The 18,537-nt window shown below is 59.3% G+C and overlaps 1 protein-coding gene across 1 annotated transcript in view; it reads left to right on the top strand.

Annotated features, from left to right (window-relative positions):
* The window catches only part of ITPR3 (inositol 1,4,5-trisphosphate receptor type 3), a gene marked incomplete at its 5' end in the record, with an annotated part of 39,235 nt that overhangs the window by 5,154 nt on the left and 15,544 nt on the right, over nucleotides 1-18,537 (top strand). Inside the window, 26 exons of the mRNA XM_084302088.1 lie at nucleotides 2,248-2,318; nucleotides 6,130-6,251; nucleotides 8,511-8,597; nucleotides 8,793-8,951; nucleotides 9,077-9,175; nucleotides 9,277-9,360; nucleotides 10,187-10,333; nucleotides 10,712-10,807; nucleotides 11,809-11,859; nucleotides 12,463-12,605; nucleotides 12,770-12,869; nucleotides 13,145-13,305; nucleotides 14,042-14,183; nucleotides 14,315-14,476; nucleotides 14,622-14,794; nucleotides 14,932-15,051; nucleotides 15,208-15,390; nucleotides 15,491-15,742; nucleotides 15,931-16,075; nucleotides 16,229-16,376; nucleotides 16,674-16,870; nucleotides 17,010-17,139; nucleotides 17,375-17,432; nucleotides 17,628-17,793; nucleotides 17,943-18,107; nucleotides 18,307-18,375. Coding sequence (XP_084158214.1) covers nucleotides 2,248-2,318; nucleotides 6,130-6,251; nucleotides 8,511-8,597; nucleotides 8,793-8,951; nucleotides 9,077-9,175; nucleotides 9,277-9,360; nucleotides 10,187-10,333; nucleotides 10,712-10,807; nucleotides 11,809-11,859; nucleotides 12,463-12,605; nucleotides 12,770-12,869; nucleotides 13,145-13,305; nucleotides 14,042-14,183; nucleotides 14,315-14,476; nucleotides 14,622-14,794; nucleotides 14,932-15,051; nucleotides 15,208-15,390; nucleotides 15,491-15,742; nucleotides 15,931-16,075; nucleotides 16,229-16,376; nucleotides 16,674-16,870; nucleotides 17,010-17,139; nucleotides 17,375-17,432; nucleotides 17,628-17,793; nucleotides 17,943-18,107; nucleotides 18,307-18,375 — 3,430 coding nt within the window. The remainder of the gene's footprint in view (nucleotides 1-2,247; nucleotides 2,319-6,129; nucleotides 6,252-8,510; nucleotides 8,598-8,792; nucleotides 8,952-9,076; nucleotides 9,176-9,276; nucleotides 9,361-10,186; nucleotides 10,334-10,711; nucleotides 10,808-11,808; nucleotides 11,860-12,462; nucleotides 12,606-12,769; nucleotides 12,870-13,144; nucleotides 13,306-14,041; nucleotides 14,184-14,314; nucleotides 14,477-14,621; nucleotides 14,795-14,931; nucleotides 15,052-15,207; nucleotides 15,391-15,490; nucleotides 15,743-15,930; nucleotides 16,076-16,228; nucleotides 16,377-16,673; nucleotides 16,871-17,009; nucleotides 17,140-17,374; nucleotides 17,433-17,627; nucleotides 17,794-17,942; nucleotides 18,108-18,306; nucleotides 18,376-18,537) is intronic.

The raw sequence follows: 18,537 nt of genomic DNA, 5'->3' as shown, positions 1-18,537 counted from the left end.
GGGCTGGTGCTTTGCTCCGTTGCTCTCATTTGAGTGGTGCTGGGGGTGCAAAGCAGCATTTCAGAGTAATAGAAACCAAATGAGTTTACGGCTGGCATTGGGCTGGGCTGAGGCTTTGCATATCTCCTGTGCGGTGAGATACGTGTGGTAAAGCCCCTGTCCGCAGCTGCCTCTTCTCCTCCTGACACTGCTTTGTCCCATCCTTCCTTACCTCTCTCCCTGCCCTCCCGAGAGCCTGTGCCCTGCAGGAGCTCGGGGACGGTCCCGGGTCCTTCCCCAGGCAGCCTGGGCTGGGCAGGCGTGGGTCTGGAGCCCAGCACCCCCCTGCTGCCAACCACGAGTGTGGGCACAGCCGAGGCAGTGCTGCCTAGCGAAAAGCTCAATGTTTGATTACCAAAACCTCAGGGCTGGGTTTATTTGTTTGCCTTTTCCAGTCTTCTGGGGCTTTGCTAGTTGTTCTTAAGCTGTTGCTGCCACCAAAACATTAGAGAATTTTTTTTATTTATTTTTTTTTTCTCGTTACTTAAAATCTAAGGTTAATCTGCTCCGAGCCCCAGGAGCTGGGGCTTCGGCAAACTTTTCTCCTGCCAGCACCGTGACCCCTGGGTGCCACAGTGCGAGGTTTGGCTGCACCTTCGTGGCCTGCTGGTTCCCTGAGCTGTACGAGGGATGGGTCCTCCCAGCGGGCAGAGGGGAGCTCCTCCAAACACCCCTGAAGCGGCTGGGAGAGGCTGCTCACGACAGCCAGGAGAAACAAGCTCTGGCTCGAGAAGTGAGGGTGAAAAGCAAAGGCCCCGCGGTGCCGCTGGCTGCGTGGCGGGACGCCGGCTCCTGCTCCAGCACCTCTGCTGCCGAGGACGCAGCAGCCTTGGGGTCCCTGGGGCCCCAATCCATCAGCACCGAGGCCAAATTCCTCTCTGCCGAGCTACGAAGAGGAATTTTCCCCTCCTCTGGAGAGCAGCTGGGGTAGGGGAGGGAGGCCGGATCGGCAGAGCGGCACGTGGGATTTTTCTTTCCATTGAAAACCCAGCAGCACTTTGCCTGTTGGGTTTGTTGGCTGCATCGAGAGCCCCCAAGGAGCAGGAAGAGCAGCGTGGGCTACGCCGTGCCCTTCGCTGCCGTGCCACGTGCCCACCACGCTTCTCCTGTCCCCATTGCAACGCTCCCCCCGAGGATGCTCCCTCTGGGATTGTGCAGCCGCTGTGTTCCTGCACCCAGCCCCTCGCTTCCCAGCTGCCCGGCTTCAGGTGGGGACACGCTCCTCGACGCTCCTTGCTTCCTCGCCCGGGGCAGGAGCGCGGTTTCTCTCCCTGCATCGCCTCCTGGAGGCTGGCAGAAAGCAGGCGAGCGAGCCCAGCCTGTCTCGCTGCAGCACCCGGCGCCCGGCAGCCCTCGGGCGATGCTCACCCCTCCGCGATTTTGGGGCCGAGCACAGGGGTGCCTCATCCCTGGGTGTGCTTCGCTGGCCTTGGAAACTTTGGAGCAATGGCCTGTCCTGAAATCATGGGGAAGGGCTGCAGCACCCAAGGCCAAGCCCGCAGGAGTTTGCTTAACGCTGGGAAATGAGGAGGGGGCAGGCAGGAGGTGCAAAGCCCTTTGTGTCTGATGGGCAGAGCCAGCATCCCTGGTAATAATTAATTTAATTACAATTAACAACTGGTTCCAGGGGGCCCTGCCACCTCCATCTACAACAGTTACACCCCCTGTGTCCTGGTGGGGTAGCTCCTGGCTGGAGGAGAAGAACCATTAAGAGCAAGCTGAACCCCTCACGTTTTTACCGGTTTAACGAAGACCTGGGGCCGGGGGCTGTGAGCAGTAACCTCAACCTCCAGCTCGGGCAGAAAGCCTGGCTCCACACGGTGCCCATCGCCTCGGGGCGGATTTGGCTCAGCTGAGTGCTGAGCAAGGCAGGATCCGTTCCTGCAGGGTGTGGGCATCAGAGCTTCCCGCACGGGTCACTGAGCAAAGGCCCCGGCACCCAGCATCACCGTGCTTCGAATGTCGCTTTGGGGCAGGCACCCATGACAGGCTGCAGGAGCTGAGTGTCATCGAGCCAAATATTTATATAAATATAAATGCAAAGGGGTAGGGGGCAGGAGGTGCAGGTTTTGATGCTGTCCTTTTGAGGCCGGTGCCAATGCACATGTGCCCTCATGGTGCTGTGGGTTCTGGGGAAGGCACTTCACTTGCTCAGGCCCCGCTGCTGCCTTGTTGTTTCTGAAGCTCTGTCCCTGCTTGGTCCTGCAGGCTGGTGGACGACCGGTGCGTGGTGGAACCAGCGGCTGGAGACCTGGACAACCCTCCCAAGAAGTTTCGAGGTGAGATTGGGGCTGTGTTGGGGCAGCTCGGTCACTGCAGTGACACCGTGGGGACACCACAGCCCTGAGCATCTGTGACAGGGATGGGGACTGTGGTCCCAGCTCGCTCAGGACCGGGGTGAGCCCTTTCCAGAGGAGCCCGGAGGGATTTTAGCTGCTGTAGTTTGTCACCATGGCTTGGCCAAAGCCGCCCTCCTCAGTTCACCTCTGGGTGCGTTTATACATTTACTGGAACCGCCTCCGTGCTGGGATGGTCCTTGGGACCCCATAACCCAGCCCTATGGAGCAGGGAGCTGCCCTCTGCAAAGGTGGATCCATACCCAAACACATCCCTAGGGACTCTGGCAGCTGGGTATCTGCCGGCTGGGAGCAGGGGGGAGAAAAAAAAACAGGAGGGGACAGAGAGAGGGGCAGTTGCAACAGGCAAACTACTTCAAGGCAAGCCTGTTAGCGCTCAGCGCTAATTACATCTGCCCTGCTTGGCTGCACCTCAGAGAGAGCCGGGGGATTAAGCCACCCTTTTACGAGGCGGGTAGGGTTTAGGTAAATCCCTACCCAGCCTCGGCGGTCACGTTTTGGGCCGCACCATCTCCTCGAGCGCTCGGGGCCGTACTCGTTGTTCCCCGTGCTGGCAGCGCCGAGCGGGAGCGAGCTGCGACGGCCGGGCCGGGCGGAAAAGGGGATGAGTCACCCGAGGGCTGGGATGGATCCCGGCGTGTGGGAATGCTCGGGAAAAGCCCGGCCAGGCTGCTGGGGAGAGCCTCCTGCTCCCAGGCTGTGTTAGCCCCTGGGAGAGACCTTTGGGCTCTGCGGGAGCAAAGCGCTGCACCTGGGGCATCTCCTTTGTGCCCAGTGCTGGGAAATGGTGTTTTGTGCCTGGCACACTGCAGGGAGGGGTCCCTGAGGGCATCCTGGTGGGTCTGGGTGCCTGGAGCACCCTGCGGGTCCTGCAGGTGCTGTGGCAGGTAGGGACCGAGGCACGGCTGTGCTCTGGGAAAACCTCCCCAAACCAGTGATTGCGTTGTTGGATTTGGGGGTTGGTTTACAGCAGCCGTTCTTTATATACCAGCCACCATAATTTCAAGCCCCTTTGAAAAAAAAATCTGTTTAAATACTGGTTTCCCACTCTGCTTCGTGCCCCAGGCCCGTTCATTTTTTTTAATGAATATTTTTTAACTGCCTGCAGTGGGGTGCTGTGCAGATGCCTTCCCCGCTGCCAAGCAGCGACCTGGCTCTCCGTGGAAGCCTCTGCCACTTGTTTGGGTTTGGGGCTGACTTTGGGGACATCTGACAGCCCCGCAGAGCCTCGCAGCCCTGGCACACCCGGCAGCCATCCTCCTCCCAGCGGACTTTCACCTGGGGCTGGCTGGGAACAGCTGGGAGCTGGGCACAAACCGGCACCAGTTCCGCGGGCTTGCTGGTCCCAGCAGCCGCAGCGTCTCCCTTCCTGGACATGGGCGGGTGTTGAATCTCTTTTCCAGACTAAGGTCTGCTCTAGACGTAGCTCTGCTCCCGGCAAACCGTATCAGGATATCCAGCCGCTTGTTTTAATGGCCGGAAAAGTAGCAGTCTGCCTTGTCGATAGCTATCACCGCGAGGGAGGTAAAAACAACGGGCTGGTGCTGTTTCCCTGCTGCAGCAGCAAGAGGCTTAAGAGGATTTTAATGGGTTGTTGCCGTCCCCGTATCCTGTGGCTGGACCCTGCCCTTCCCGGCTCAGCTCCCTGGTGCTCGTTGCCTCGCCACCGGGGGGTTTGGGGGCACAGAGCGGGGAGCAGGGCCCTTCCCCACGCAGTCAGACCCAGGTGGGTTTTGGAAGTGCCCAAAGCCAGCCAGGAGCCTGGCTCTGCAGCGAGGGGCTCCGGCTGGGCTGCCTGCATCGTGCCCTCCGAGCCTCTGAAAGGCACCTGGTGCTTCTCGGATATTTGCTTTTCGTTGTGCTTTCTTCCTCCCAAGCCTCTTCTCGGCCCTGCCTTTGGGCACATTGGGAAGAAGCAAATAAAACACCAAGTCCTGCGCTCAGTGGGGCAGGTGCCTGAGTTGAGGCTTGTGGCAGAGTCTGCGACGGTTGCAGGCCAAGGGGGCAGCTGGAGCCTGGCTGCTGGTGCCCCAAATACCCTGGATCCTCCCTGGTGGACACGCGGGAGGTTTCATCTCCATGGCTGTGCCCATCAGGAGCTGCTCAGCCCCATCCCTGATCCACATCTGGGCGCTGCTCCGGCTTGGTGCTCACCAGGCAGTGCTGACATGGGAGCTTTCCTCGGCTTCCCTGCTTTCCGCCCACCATCCGTCTTGCAAAAGCTCCTCGGAACGTACACCTGGGTGCCAAAACCTCCGGCTTCCAGCACGAGCCTTGCTGAAGCCTTTCCGTGTGTAACTGATTCTGTGCCTCAGTTTCCTTCCTTGCAAAACCTGGCTTGGCGTGCAGCGATGGGGATGTGAGCAGCCCCTGCAGACAGGGAGTGCTTGGAGGCAGGGGGTTGATTTGCACCTCTGTCTTAATAGCTACGCTGGATTTTTTTTCCCCTCCCTCATTCCTCAGTTTCTCCTTTCTACCAGGTCCTTTTGCAACCTAATTAGCAATTTAATGAAAACGATTCAAGGTGCTGCAGGTGGCCCGGAGTGTTTCTGTGGCCCTGCTTGGAGGCAGTGGGAGAATGCAGCCAGGCATTACAGCAGCTACACTCGAGTCCCTGATTAAAAGCCCAGCGTCACAAAGCCTCCTTGGCACGGGACATGCCATTAGCAAATAGACCTGTAAAGTGAAATGTGAAACTTGGCCCCTAACCAGCAGCCCAAGCCGGTGAGAACTGTGCTCTGTGCTTGTTTGTTCGTCACTCCCAGGTAAATAAATACGTGCTTGCCAGCGAGCTGGGACCGGGGCCAGAGATGGAAGTGATTTTTCTTTTTGTGTCTGAAGGTTCTGGGCTGCTATTTCAGGCGTAATTCGGGTGACCCAGGCTGTAGGTCCCTTCCTGCCGTCGCCCCCTGTCCCTACACAGCATTGTACCATGAGCTGAATCAGATGCATGATGGAGCTGCCTCCTGGCTTTTAGAGGGCCGCTCTTGTGCCTGGATTCACAAAACCCTGGGGGTCTGCACCCCCCCATTTGGCCACAGCAGCGTGGGGAATAACAGCAAACTGGGGAGCAGAGCACATCCACGCTGCCAGCGTCTGGGGGAGCCAGGATCCAAACCCTTTGCATCCCCAGAGTGTTTCTTTTAGGACTGGAAGTGCAGCTGTTTGCAATCCAGATTTTAGGAGTGCTGGCTCGTAGCTTCCAGCACTGTTAATTAAGTCTTGTTGTGAGCAGGCACGGGAGAGCAGCAGCGTATTTGCAGAGTCCTGGTGGCACGGCCACCGAGGGGACAGCATCCCGCGGCCTTGCTGCCTGGGTTCGGGGGCTGCAGAGCAGCGAGGGCAGTGCAGGGACGCCTGCTCCTGTCCCTATCCCGCTGCCTCTGCTCCCTTCCTCGAGCAGGATCCGCTCCCGGTTCAGCCCAGCTGTGCTTCATCAATACGTTTTCTCCCCCTGAAGCTTTCCTTCCCAAATTGCGTGGCCGTTTCCGATGGGAATGCTTCTATCGCGAGTCCAAGCAGTGGAGTCACTCCTGGCCTCTTTATTTATTACCCAAAACTAGTCCATCAGCTACCAGCGAGTGGCTCGTCCTTCTACCTGTCCGCTTTGGACCCCTAGCAGCAGATGGGGTGGCTGCGGGCTGGGAGGATGCTGCTGGGTTGGGAGCAGGGGCTCTGGGTGACGCTGGTCCCAAGCCGCTGTGGCTTCACGTGTGCCTCCCTCTGCTCCCAGATTGCCTCTTCAAAGTATGTCCCATGAACCGCTACTCTGCCCAGAAGCAGTACTGGAAGGCCAAGCAGACCAAGCAGGACAAGGAGAAGATCGCCGATGTGGTGCTGCTGCAGAAGCTGCAGGTGAGCGGAGCTCCCGGCGCAAGGCACTGGCCAGCGGGGATGGTCCCCGTGGGCAGGTAGGGTGGCAGCCACGAAACCCCTCACTGTGCAAACCCAGAGACATTCTGCTTCCTGGAAAACATGCCTGGGAAGCCAGGACCTGCCCTGGGTTTTTCTGGTTTTGGGTGTCCCCCTGCTTGGCTCTGCTGCCTCCTGTCCCGCTGCCTTCCCCCCGGCACAGCCCCGGCACCCAGGGGTGCCCGGCATGGAGCCGTTGTGAGCAGGACCTGCTCCAACGGGCTGGGGAAGTGAAAGGCTCCTGTTGACTTCCACGAGGTTTGGAAAAGGCCCATGTTAAACATTGCATAATCACCTCAGACAGCTGGCGAGGCCCTGAGGATGATTCATAGCACCGAAGCTCAGGCAGGATTCATTAAATCATCTCGCCAGGCTTTGAGCCGGGCCCCGCAGCTCCCCCAGCTTCGCTTTTGGTGAGCGAAGTCCGAGGCAGTGTCCGGCCAGGGCGTCTTGGCTTGGGTTGGAGATGCCGAGACAGGGTCAGCGCCTCCTTGACCGCGCTCAGAAACATGCATTTTCCTGCTCTGCTTAGGCAGTAATTTGTAACGTTGACAGCCGTACTGGCCACGACTGGACGGAGAGGCTCATTTCTGAGCCTGATTGATTGAACCTTGCTTCAGTTTTGTCTTCAAGAGATCCTGTAATTTCCTCACTCTGTCCTGCTGCTCCCGGTGTTGCTCTTTTGGCACATGCCGCCGGCACCGGGAGCGGGCTGAAGACAGCAGCAACCCCCAGAGAGCTTCCTGAAGCAGCAGCAGCCCAGGTCCCAACAGGAGAAACCCTGCCCTGTACCCACTGGTGCCTTTCTGTGCTTGTGCTCCTGCCCCTTTGCTTGTAAGGGGGTTTTAGGCTCAGTGTTTTCTCGGCCGACTAATTGCAAGTGCAGCCAGATGCACCACAGAGGTTTTCCTCCTACCTCTGACATCTTTGGAGCCACCCCACAGCCTCTGGGGCTGCCCCTGTGCGCATCCCTGGTGCCCCATCCCTACTGGGGACAGACTCCGTTCCCTATGAGGGACAGGCTGCCAAGGTCAGCCCCTGTTGGCTCGGGACAGCCTGTCCTCCCTCCTGGCCCCGTGTCTTTCAGCAAGGGAGGAGTTGAGATCTGGGTGCAGATTTAGGAGCCACCGCGGTGCCTCTCACCGGGGCCGTGTTGCTGCATGGGGTGGTTGTTAAACTCCCAGCTCGGCAGCAGAGCGGGTTTCCCCAGGCTCTTGGTTTGTTTTCCTGATGGCATCAGCCACCGCTGTGGTCCCTGGCCAGGTGGGAGCACATCACATGGGTGGCACCCAGCGCTCTGTGGGGATGGAGAATTAACCAAAGCGGTGGCAATGCCCAAAAGAGTGAAGGGGCTGGAGCCCAGTGCCATGTGCCGGGCAGATTCGAAGCCCTGATTCGCATCACAGACCGCCTGCCCCATCCTCCCGCAGAGTACAGGCTGTGATTCCAGCTTTCTCTCCCAATTCCTCATGCAAGAGGGGAAGGAAGCAGGAAGCAGGAAGCAGGGGCGGATGCTCTCCCAGCCCCATCCCTCGCTGTGGTTTTCCCATCCCAGCTCCATGGGAGCACGGGGCTGGTGCTGCCCGGGCTGTGCCCATGCCGGGGCCAGTGCCGCACCCTCGCCGTTCCCAGACGGATCCGCTGCCGGAGCAGATTCCTGCCTTGCTCCACGTCTGTTGACAGCACCCCTCTGGCTGCCAGAGCCACCACGTTGAAAACGTCTGTGGTTTAGGAGAGAGGGGCTGGCAGGAGCAGCCCGTGGCAGATCTGAAAATGCTGACAGCTCTGGGCACGGCACTGCTGATGTGCAGCCTTCTGAATGTCGGTGTCGGTGCTGCCAGGAGCCCCCAGTGCCACTGATCCACTGGGATGGGGCATCGCCCCAGCCCTTGGTCCATTTGTGGTGCCACCCCGTATTGGGGAATTTTGTAGTAGCCTGTCCTAATTTTTAAATCTTTGGCTTAAAGCTCCCATGTGCTTCATGTCGTTGCGTAGGGCCACAGCAGGGTCCTGGGCTCAGCTCTCCGATGCTGAGGACCATCTTACGGACCGTGGTACCTGGGGGACAGAGGGATGCTGAGGCCATGTCACAGCCTGTCCCCTGCCCTCCCCGTAGCTCAGGGTGCCGGTGGTGCCCCTGGGGCTTGCTCTGGGTGGGATGGGGCTGCTTCCACCCTGAGCTCTTCTCCTTTTGGCATCCAGCATGCAGCCCAGATGGAGCAGAAGCAGAATGAGACTGAGAACAAGAAAGTGCATGGGGACGTGGTGAAGTACGGCAGCGTCATACAGGTACGGCACTTACAGCTCCTCTGCCCCCAGGCTGCTCAGGCTGCTGGGTTTTGGGGAAAAAACGCACAGATCCAGTGAATGTGAGCTGGACACCTGGTGGGCAGGGGCTCATGGTGCCTCTCCTGGGTAGGACCGGCACCGGGGACCTGGGGCTGTGCCAGGTCGCCCCAGCTCACCCCAACGTTTGCTCCTCAGCTCCTGCACATGAAGAGCAACAAGTACCTGACAGTGAACAAGCGGCTGCCGGCCCTGCTGGAGAAGAATGCCATGCGGGTGACGCTGGATGCCACCGGCAACGAGGGGTCCTGGCTCTTCATCCAGCCCTTCTGGAAGCTGAGGAGCAACGGAGATAATGTGAGCACAGGGCTGCAAAGTGCACAGAAGAAGCTGAGCTGAGCAGTGCTCAGGCATACCAGGGCTCACATCCCCACCGAGCACCGTTCTCATGCTCTCTCCCCTGTTCTCCTTTTGCTCCCCAGGTAGTCGTGGGAGACAAAGTGATCCTGAACCCTGTGAACGCCGGGCAGCCGCTGCACGCCAGCAACTATGAGCTTGCAGACAACGCTGGCTGCAAGGAGGTGCTGGGGCTGGCTGGGGACTTGACTGGTTTTCTTTTTTTTTGTTCTTTTCTTGTCCCATTTCCCTTCTGGGATTGTGACCTTGCTCTCTTGCTGCCTAGGTGAACTCAGTCAATTGTAACACCAGCTGGAAAATCAACCTTTTCATGCAGTTCCGCGACCACATGGAGGAAGTGCTGAAGGGGGTAAGGAAGGAGATTCGGCCGCCGGCCGCTCGGGATTCGATGGGCTCAGGGGATCCAGCCCCATCCCCTGCTCGGGCAGGACACTGTAGCTGTTTGGCTGTGTGACAAGGGCAGGATGCCTCGAGGGGCTTGGTTTCTAGGGGAATTCATCACTCAGAGCACTTAACAGGGAGCTGGAGCTGGGATTTTCGGTATCTATGGGCAGGAGGTGCCCAGGGGGCATCAGGTTACCCCCTGCCTTATTGTATTCAATCGGCTCCCAAGGACAATATGAGGCACACATGGTGCCAGCTCTGGTTCCAGCTACGGGGACAATTTCTGGCTGTTCAGCCATGCAGCAGGGCTGGCTGCTGCCTGGGAAAGGAACTTTCCCTGCAGAGCTATTGTTCGGGTCAGAGGTCCTCCAGGAAGCAGCTGGCTGGATATTGATTGTTAGGACCTCACAGATCTTCATCCCCAGGCGCCTGCTTATCCCCAGCTTCCTCTGCATCCTCCTCCTGGGGTGGTAATGCCATAAATGTGTTGGTGAGCAGAGCCTCTGCCCGCTCCGGGGGTGCGAAGCAGGGGGTTTGTACCCATTTCACAGCCTAGGGAGTAGAGGCAGAGAGAAGCAGCTGGTGCAAGTAAACAGAGTGATGGCATTGCAAAGCACAGGGTGCCCCCGTGTCCCCACCACCCCATGCACGGGCAAGGTGCCCTCCCCTGGGCTTGGAGGAGCATTTGTGCTACTAGAAGTGGCTTTTAGCAGAGCCACGGCCACCCTCCTTCATGGGGCTGGGGGGCGGAATGCTGCCTCCGTGTCCTCACAGCCATGTCCTGGTGCCAGGGGGATGTGGTGAGGCTCTTCCACGCCGAGCAGGAGAAGTTCCTCACCTGCGACGAGTACAAAGGCAAGCTGCACGTCTTCCTCCGCACCACCCTGAGGCAGTCGGCCACCTCGGCCACCAGCTCCAATGCCCTGTGGGAGGTGGAGGTAAGCGGGGCCGTGGGCATCCAGGGTGCCTCACCGTGCCTGGGGAGGCTGTTGGAACCAGTGCTTGTTTCGGTATGTTTCAGGCCCTGAATTTCCACTTTCTGGTGGCCTGAGTGCCCTGGTGAAAGCCAGCAGAAGGCTTGAGCTCTGAGAGGGAGCTGGAAGCCACGTGTGCTGATGGATGGGCGATTTTATAGCTCGGGCTGCCCTGGAGGAGATGGGTGTCCCTCAGCCCCTCGGTGGCTCAGTGCCCCAAGCTTCTTTGCTTGTGGGCGCCTTTGGGACAGGATGGGGATCTTGTCACTGGTGGCTTTGCTGGGGGCCAGGACCAGGACCGGTATCACAGCCCTGCGCTGAGTGCTCCTCTGCTCCTTCCAGGTGGTCCACCACGACCCATGCCGAGGGGGCGCCGGGCACTGGAACGGCTTGTACCGCTTCAAGCACCTTGCCACGGGCAACTACCTGGCAGCCGAGGTAAGGGGGCGAGCACAGGGGTGCAGAGAGCTGCCCTGCCCTCGAGAGGCTGTCAACAGAAGTAGAACCCACCCTTAGATAGAGCAGCGATGTCCAAAATGCTCCTGGCTGCCTCCCCTCTGGCCCTGGCACGTGTAACCGGGGGGCAGTAGAGGGTGGCTGGGATTTTCCTGTTTGCTCACTCTGGGCCAAGCGACTGTACTGGCACAACCTCCTTGTGGGATGGAAGCAGCAGATAACTCATCCGGCTGCGTTTAACTCTTCCTGTCCGGGTTTTGTCCTTCCTCATCCTCTGGTCAGTGGAAGCATCCAGGGCTGGGAAGGGCTGGGGGAGGTGTGGGCAAAGCCTGAGCCTGGAAACCAACAAACGGGTTTTGCTCCCATTTAAGGTCTGCTTAAGGTCTCCTGACAGAGGCACAAAGAGGTTTCTTCTCTTAGGTAATGTGGTTTATATGACACTAATGCCCAAGGAAAAAGTGTTAGACCTGCTGCCGGGGGATCAGGGATGTGCTGGGGGAGCTGGGTGCACCCCGTGCCGAAGGCGTGCCGTCACTGCGGAAGATGACCCAAGGGGGCCCCTTCTGCCACAGGCAGGATGGAAATAGCACTTACTGGATCCAATGCTGAGCCTCTGAAATTTGGGTGCTTTAAACCAAAAGACATTCAGCTGACCTCTGCAGAGGAAAGAAGATCCCCATCCTGGGCTGGTGCTGCCTGGCTTGTGGTGCTCAGCGAGACCCTAATCTGGGGCCTCGAGGGATTTGCAGCGAGAGTTTGTTTTGCTGCGATGCAGAGCCCCGGGGCTCTGTCCTCCTCCGTGGGGCTGCAGCGCTGTGCCCTGGGCGTGGGTCGCGTCCTCCAGCCCCATCCGGGCAGGTTTTGTCTCTGTGCAGTGTGCATGAGCAAGGAAGGAACAGAAACAACGCCCCATGCTTAGGGCTTTGGAGGGACTGAGGGGGAGGGCTGGGAGCTGTCTTTCATCTCCCTCTTTAACTTTTCAGGAAAACCCAAGTTATAAAGGAGACGTGGCTGAGCCCAAAGCAGCGCCCACGGTGAGCTGTGTGCAGCCTTGCTAGCAGAAATGCTGCTGCCGCTGCCTGAAACCACGCTGCCTCTTAGACTCTGCCTGAAAGCAGGGAAATGCCCCAAAAAAAGAGCCCGCCACGGGGACAGTGCCCGCGCTGTGCCACCGGGTCCCGCTTGGTGCTGAGGTTGTGGCTGGAGGCTGTCCTGGCACAGGGCTGCCGAGCAGAGCATCCCGCATCCCGCACTCTAGAGTAGCATCCCCATGTCCCGCTTGCAAGAGGACCCCGCCGAAATCTGTCGGAGAGGGGTCCCAGTGCATGTTGGATCCCCAGGCCACGGGGGTGTGCAGACGAAGTGTTGGTAGAAGAGAGATTTGGACTTATTTTTTTTTTCATCTTCGGTGAGGTTTGGAGAAGGGGTGTCCCCGTAGCTCAGGGGCATTGTGCCATGCTTGTGCTCTTGCAGCCCCTCGTTTGCCTCTGCACTGCGAGGCTCAGCCCGGCACCCGAGCCAAAGCTTCTGCACTGAGCGTAGCCGCTGCGTGTCCTCCGATGCTGCGTGCACAGAGAGGCTGGGCTCGGCGGGGCGACCTCTCTGCTCGGGGCTCAAAGCCATTTTCCCTGGTGCAGGGGGGCAGCAGCCGCTCCAGCCGCAGGAACACGGGGGAGAAGATCAAGTACCGGCTGGTGGCTGTGCCCCACGGCAACGACATCGCCTCCCTCTTCGAGCTGGACCCCACCACGCTGCAGAAGACGGACTCCTTCGTCCCGCGGTACGTGAGAAGCGCCAACATGGAGGGGTGGAAATAAAGAAGGGAGGATTCATCCACGGTGGGAAGTTTTGTCACAAGGGGAGCTTTGCTGGGTGCTGGGGGAAGTGGTGGGTGCCAGCATGTCTGCGCGGGGGCTGCTGACCAAGGCACCATGCTGTCTGCAGGAACTCGTACGTGCGGCTGCGCCACCTCTGCACCAACACGTGGATCCAGAGCACCTACGTGCCCATTGACATTGATGAGGAGAGACCCATCCGCCTCATGGTGCGGCCCCATACCCTGCTCCCATCCATGGATTTACCCCCTGGCTCCTTCCTCCTTCCCACCCCGCTCTGCCCAGGGGCACCCCAACCTTCACCCAGAGACCGTGATGACCCAAGGGGGCAGTGGGCCGCCAGCCCACAGCCTCCCCCAGTCACGTCAAGCCCATCCCAGTCCTTCCAGTGGGGACAAACTGGGCCCCTGGTGCCAGCTGGGTGGATGCGGGGACACTTGGTGCTGCCCTGCCTCTGTGACACCGCTTCCCTGTTCCTTCCCAGCTGGGCACGTGTCCCACCAAAGAAGACAAAGAAGCGTTCGCCATCGTCTCCGTGCCCGTGTCTGAGATCCGGGACCTGGACTTTGCCAACGACGCCAGCTCGATGCTGGCCAATGTGGTGGAGAAGATGAACGAAGGTTTTCTCAGCCAGAACGACCGGAGGTAAAAAGTCATTTCCCTGTGGAGATGGGGCTGTGCTGGAGCCCTCCAGCATCTCTGCAGAATGGGGCCCCTGCCTGGGTCATGGTGCCGGCTCTGCCTTGCTTTCCTGCCCGTGACCCAAATCCACGCCTGCTTCTCCCAGGGATCTGGCGAGGAAATCAGATAACAGCACAGACCCGCTCTGGCCCCTCCTTTGCTGCTAGAAAAATAACTGAGGGGCTGGGAGATGGCCCCATGATAGGGGCAGCCTGGTTAGTCACGGTGTTATTTTTAGGTGGGTGGGTTCTTGGCGTTTCCTGAGCAAACACAGATACCCGGTGGGACAGAGCGAGCCGCTGCCGCCCTGCCAGCCCGCCCCACGCTGGTCCCATGGCGCTTGCACCACTCTGAATGTGACTCAAGGGGCAGAGGCATTGAACGCAAAATCCCTGGCATGAATCACGAGCACAAACCCATGACATTTACCATGGCACCTGACTTGAGACAATAATTTCCGTAGGAACTGCAGGGGCTGCAAAGCCTCACGCTTCAGGGCAGCCACTGGCCTCTAGCAGTAGGGAGGATCGGCCAGCAGCTTCCCCGGCAGTGTTTTGAGCCCTGAACGTGGGCTTTTTGGTCCTACAAAATGTGCCAGCAGCATTGCAGGCACCTGAGCACGGGTGGGCTGCATGCGGTGGGTGAGTGGCCTCCCTGGAAGGAGGGTCCCACCGCCCCGCTGGCACCGTGCCCCTTGCAGGTTTGTGATCCAACTGCTGGAGGACTTGGTGTTCTTCGTCAGCGATGTCCCCAACAACGGCCAGAACGTGCTGGACATCGTGGTGACCAAGCCCAACCGGGAGCGGCAGAAGCTCATGCGGGAGCAGAACATCCTGAAGCAGGTGAGGGGCCATGACCGTGCACCTGGGTAAGGCTGAGGTCTGGCAGTGCACCAAGCACAGCTGATGCCCAGCCATGCATGGGAGGCTGTGTGGAGGGTGACACAGCACTTACATCCCTGCTTTTGGGGCAGATCTTTGGGATTCTGAAAGCCCCCTTCAAGGACAAGGGTGGCGAAGGGCCCTTGGTGCGGCTGGAGGAGCTGTCGGACCAGAAGAACGCTCCCTACCAGTACATGTTTCGGCTGTGCTACCGTGTGCTGCGGCACTCCCAGGAGGATTATCGCAAAAACCAGGTGGGTTGGGGGGTAGAAGTGGGGAGCCCCCATCCCACCTCGTGTTGCACAGCCCTGGGGGGCTGCAGAGGTCGCGGTGGGGTAGGGGAGCATCGGCAGACCCTGCTGTGCAGCCTCACACTCGCCATCTCTCTGCCTGCTCCAGGAGCACATAGCCAAGCAGTTCGGGATGATGCAGTCCCAGATCGGCTACGACATCCTGGCCGAGGACACCATCACAGCCCTGCTGCACAACAACCGCAAGCTGCTGGAGAAGCACATCACGAAGACCGAGGTGGAGACCTTCGTCAGCCTGGTGCGCAAGAACCGCGAGCCACGGTGCGTGCCCAGCACCCCCATCCCGAGGGGCTTTTAGCAGCTTGACGGGTGGGATGTGCCTTGAGCAGAGGCAAAAAGAGCCCCCCCATGGACCCCCTTTCACAGCAAGCTGTCTCTGCCCTGCCCTCGCTCCCCAGGTTTTTGGACTACCTCTCGGACCTGTGCGTGTCCAACCACATTGCCATCCCCGTCACCCAGGAGCTGATCTGCAAGTGTGTGCTGGACCCAAAAAATAGTGACATCCTCATCAAAACTGAGTGAGTAGTCATGGGGAGAGATTTTCCATGGCCAGAGTTCAGTGCCTGGCCCTGCCTGCTGCCGTGGTGCCCCTGTAAAACCTGGAAAACCCCCATCACGCCCCGAGGTGCTCCATCCTCAGCAGCATCTCCAAGTTTACTCCTACCCCACCCCAGGCTGCGGCCAGTGAAGGAGATGTCCCAGACCCACGAGTACCTGAGCATCGAGTACTCAGAGGAGGAGGTCTGGCTCACCTGGACCGACAAGAACAACGACCACCATGAGAAAAGCATCCGGCAGCTGGCGCAGGAGGCCCGGGCTGGCAATGCCCACGACGAGAACGTTCTCAGCTACTACAGGTGACAATCCTGTGGCACCCTCTCCCCAGGCTCTGGGGAGACAGGGTGAGGACGTAAGGGTTACATGGCCTCACTCCTTCTCCACCTTGTCCCCACACAGGTACCAGCTGAAGCTCTTTGCCCGCATGTGTCTGGACCGCCAGTACTTGGCCATCAAGGAGATCTCCCAGCAGCTGGGGGTGGACCTGATCTTCCTCTGCATGGCAGATGAAATGCTGCCCTTCGATCTCCGGGCGTCCTTCTGCCACCTCATGTTGCACGTGCACGTGGACAGGGACCCCCAGGAGCTGGTGATGCCCGTCAAGTTTGCGCGGCTCTGGACCGAGATCCCCACGGCCATCACCATCAAAGAGTGAGAAGTGCTGGGGCTTTGGGGGACGTGGGAGGTGGGGTGGCAGATGTCCTCCTGTGGTCTCCATCACAGTCACAAGCATCGCTCCTGGCCGTGATGGCTCTCAGCAGGCTCCTGGGCAGTGCTCCTGCCCGGCTGGGCAAGGAGACCCGCTGCCATCCAGCTCATCCTGCCGTCTCCCCTCGCAGCTACGACTCCAACCTCAACGCCTCACGAGACGACAAGAAAAACAAGTTTGCCAGCACCATGGAGTTTGTGGAGGATTACCTGAACAACGTGGTGAGCGAGGCGGTGCCCTTCGCCAACGAGGAGAAGAACAAGCTCACCTTCGAGGTGCGAGACCTGCTGATGTCACTGGCACCTCGCGCAGCCATCGGCCACCTCCACGCCTTGCAGCTGCCTCTGGGGCAAGGCTGGCTGTGCCGGCATCCCATGTTTACAGCCCTGAGCACAGCAAGGTCTGGAGCTTGCTTTGTCCTTCCCCAGGTCGTCAGCCTTGCCCACAACCTCATCTACTTCGGCTTCTACAGCTTCAGTGAGCTGCTGCGCCTGACGCGGACGCTGCTGGGCATCATCGACTGCGTCCAAAACCCGCAGCTGATGATGCAGGCGGTCTACAACGATGAGGTGACAGGTGAGTCCCTGCTCCAAAACCAGGCACGGTCCCAGGGGAAGGTAGTTCCTGTGGTCTGCCCAGTGCTTTCCAGTTTGGGCTGCAAAAGAGCAAGCTGCAGGTTTGGTTGTGTGGAAATTTGGGCTGGGTATGCAACAGGAGACAGGAGATGCTGAGTCCTTGGCCACAGCAGAGAAATAGCCAGTCCTTCCTGCTGGTTCTCTGGTTAACAGCTACATTTGCACTTGAAGTGGGTCCTTCCATCAGTCTTCTCCCCCCTCTCTTCCCTCCGCATTAACTCTGTGGCTGCTTCTGCAGGGAAGAATGTGCGGAGGTCGATCCAGGGCGTTGGGCAGATGATGTCCACCATGGTGCTAAGCAGGAAACAGTCCATCTTCAGCCCCCCGAGCCTCAGTGCTGGCTCTACCCCTGAGCCAGTGGACAGAGGAAGGAGCATTGAGAATGAGAACATCGTGGTGATGGAGACCAAGCTGAAGATCCTGGAGATCTTGCAGGTGGGAGCTGGAGGAGCATTGTGGAGCTGCGGGTGGGACCTGTGGGATGGGGTGGGAAGATGTAGTTTTCTGATGCAAGGAGGCAGATGGTGTGATGAGAGATCTCACTTTTGCTTTCTTCCCTCCCCGCTACTGCCAGTTCATCCTGAACGTGCGGCTGGACTACAGGATCTCCTACCTGCTTTCCGTCTTCAAGAAGGAGTTTGTGGAAGTCTACCCCATGCAGGACAGCGCGGCCGATGGGACAGCTCCAGCCTTCGACTCCACAAGTAACTCTTCCCCTTTGCTCCTGGTACAACCCTAGCTCCAGCAGCTCTCCATCCTCCACCTCTGCTGGCTGGGAGCCCGGGGGATCGGAGTTTGTGCAGGAGGGACGAGGTGTCCCGTGTCCATCGTGGACGCTTGGACATGGGCTGGGAAGCTGGACCAGATCCTGCGGGGTTTCTGCTGATGCACGGGGATCGTGTTGGCCACCTCATTCATCTCCCTTTCGTCTCCCTGCAGCTGCAGCCATGAATCTGGACCGGATCGGCGAGCATGCAGAGGCCATGTTCGGTGTGGGGTGAGTCCCTGCCCCTCCGGTGCATAGGTAGCCTGGCTGTAGGGCCCTTCCTGTATTCACTCTGAGGCTGAGAGCTGCAGGTGATGAGGAAGACAAGACTCTAAAGGCTAATGTAGCTGTCCCCATCAGCCCTGAGGGCTGACTGAATGCACGCAAGCTCCCACGTGGCTGCTAACGCTTTTGTCCCGGCTTCAGGAAGACGAGCAGCATGCTGGAGGTGGACGACGAAGGAGGGAGGATGTTCCTGCGGGTGCTGATCCACCTGACGATGCACGACTACCCGCCGCTCATCTCCGGCTCCCTGCAGCTCCTCTTCAAGCACTTCAGCCAGAGGCAGGAGGTCCTGCACACCTTCAAGCAGGTAACCCCCCAGCACCTCGGTGCTGGTCCTGGCTGGGGTGGCTGCACCCGATGGCCCCTTTGCTTGGGAGGGGGGTCCGGGTGCGGATGGGAGTGGGGTCTGTGCCCCAAACCGGCTGCACAGGGGAGCCCCCGGGAATGTCACTGCAGGTTCAGCTCCTGATCTCAGCCCAGGATGTCGAGAACTACAAGGTGATCAAGTCAGAGCTGGACAAACTCCGCACCATGGTGGAGAAATCTGAGCTGTGGGTGGACAAGAAAGGCAGCGTCAAAGGGGACAGCACGGGGGACGGGAACAAGAAGGAGAAGAAAGAGGTGAGAGCCCTGAGCAAGGTGCTGGGAACTAAGTGGGGAGAGGACTGGGGGGCAGAGGAGCAGCTCACTTCAGTCCAACACCCGGCAGCTCTCGTTGGGCCACACACACCTCTTGGGGAAGGGTCCTGTGGGGTGCAGTTGTGGCCCAGGCTTTGGAGAGCTGTGGCGGGACCCTGACGCTGCTTCTGTCCCCTCGCAGCACACTGCTGATGAAGAGGTCATTGCTCCAGGAGAGAAGAGCAGCGAGAACTACCAGATAGTCAAGGGGGTGAGTGGGACCGAAAACTGTCCCCAGGGCTGGCTGGGGCACCTGCAGGAAGGGACAGGGAGAAATTGGGGGGGTACTTCCAATCTTTTCTGGGGTTCAACCATCCATTGAGTTCAGTCTTTTCTGGGGCACATCTGGATATCAAGCAGATCCCTGGTGCTG

The sequence above is a fragment of the Netta rufina genome, assembly GCF_964035555.1.
Source record: "Netta rufina genome assembly, chromosome: 26".
NCBI classification, from domain to species: Eukaryota; Metazoa; Chordata; class Aves; order Anseriformes; family Anatidae; genus Netta; species Netta rufina.
This window is presented reverse-complemented; position numbering and strand designations above follow the sequence as displayed.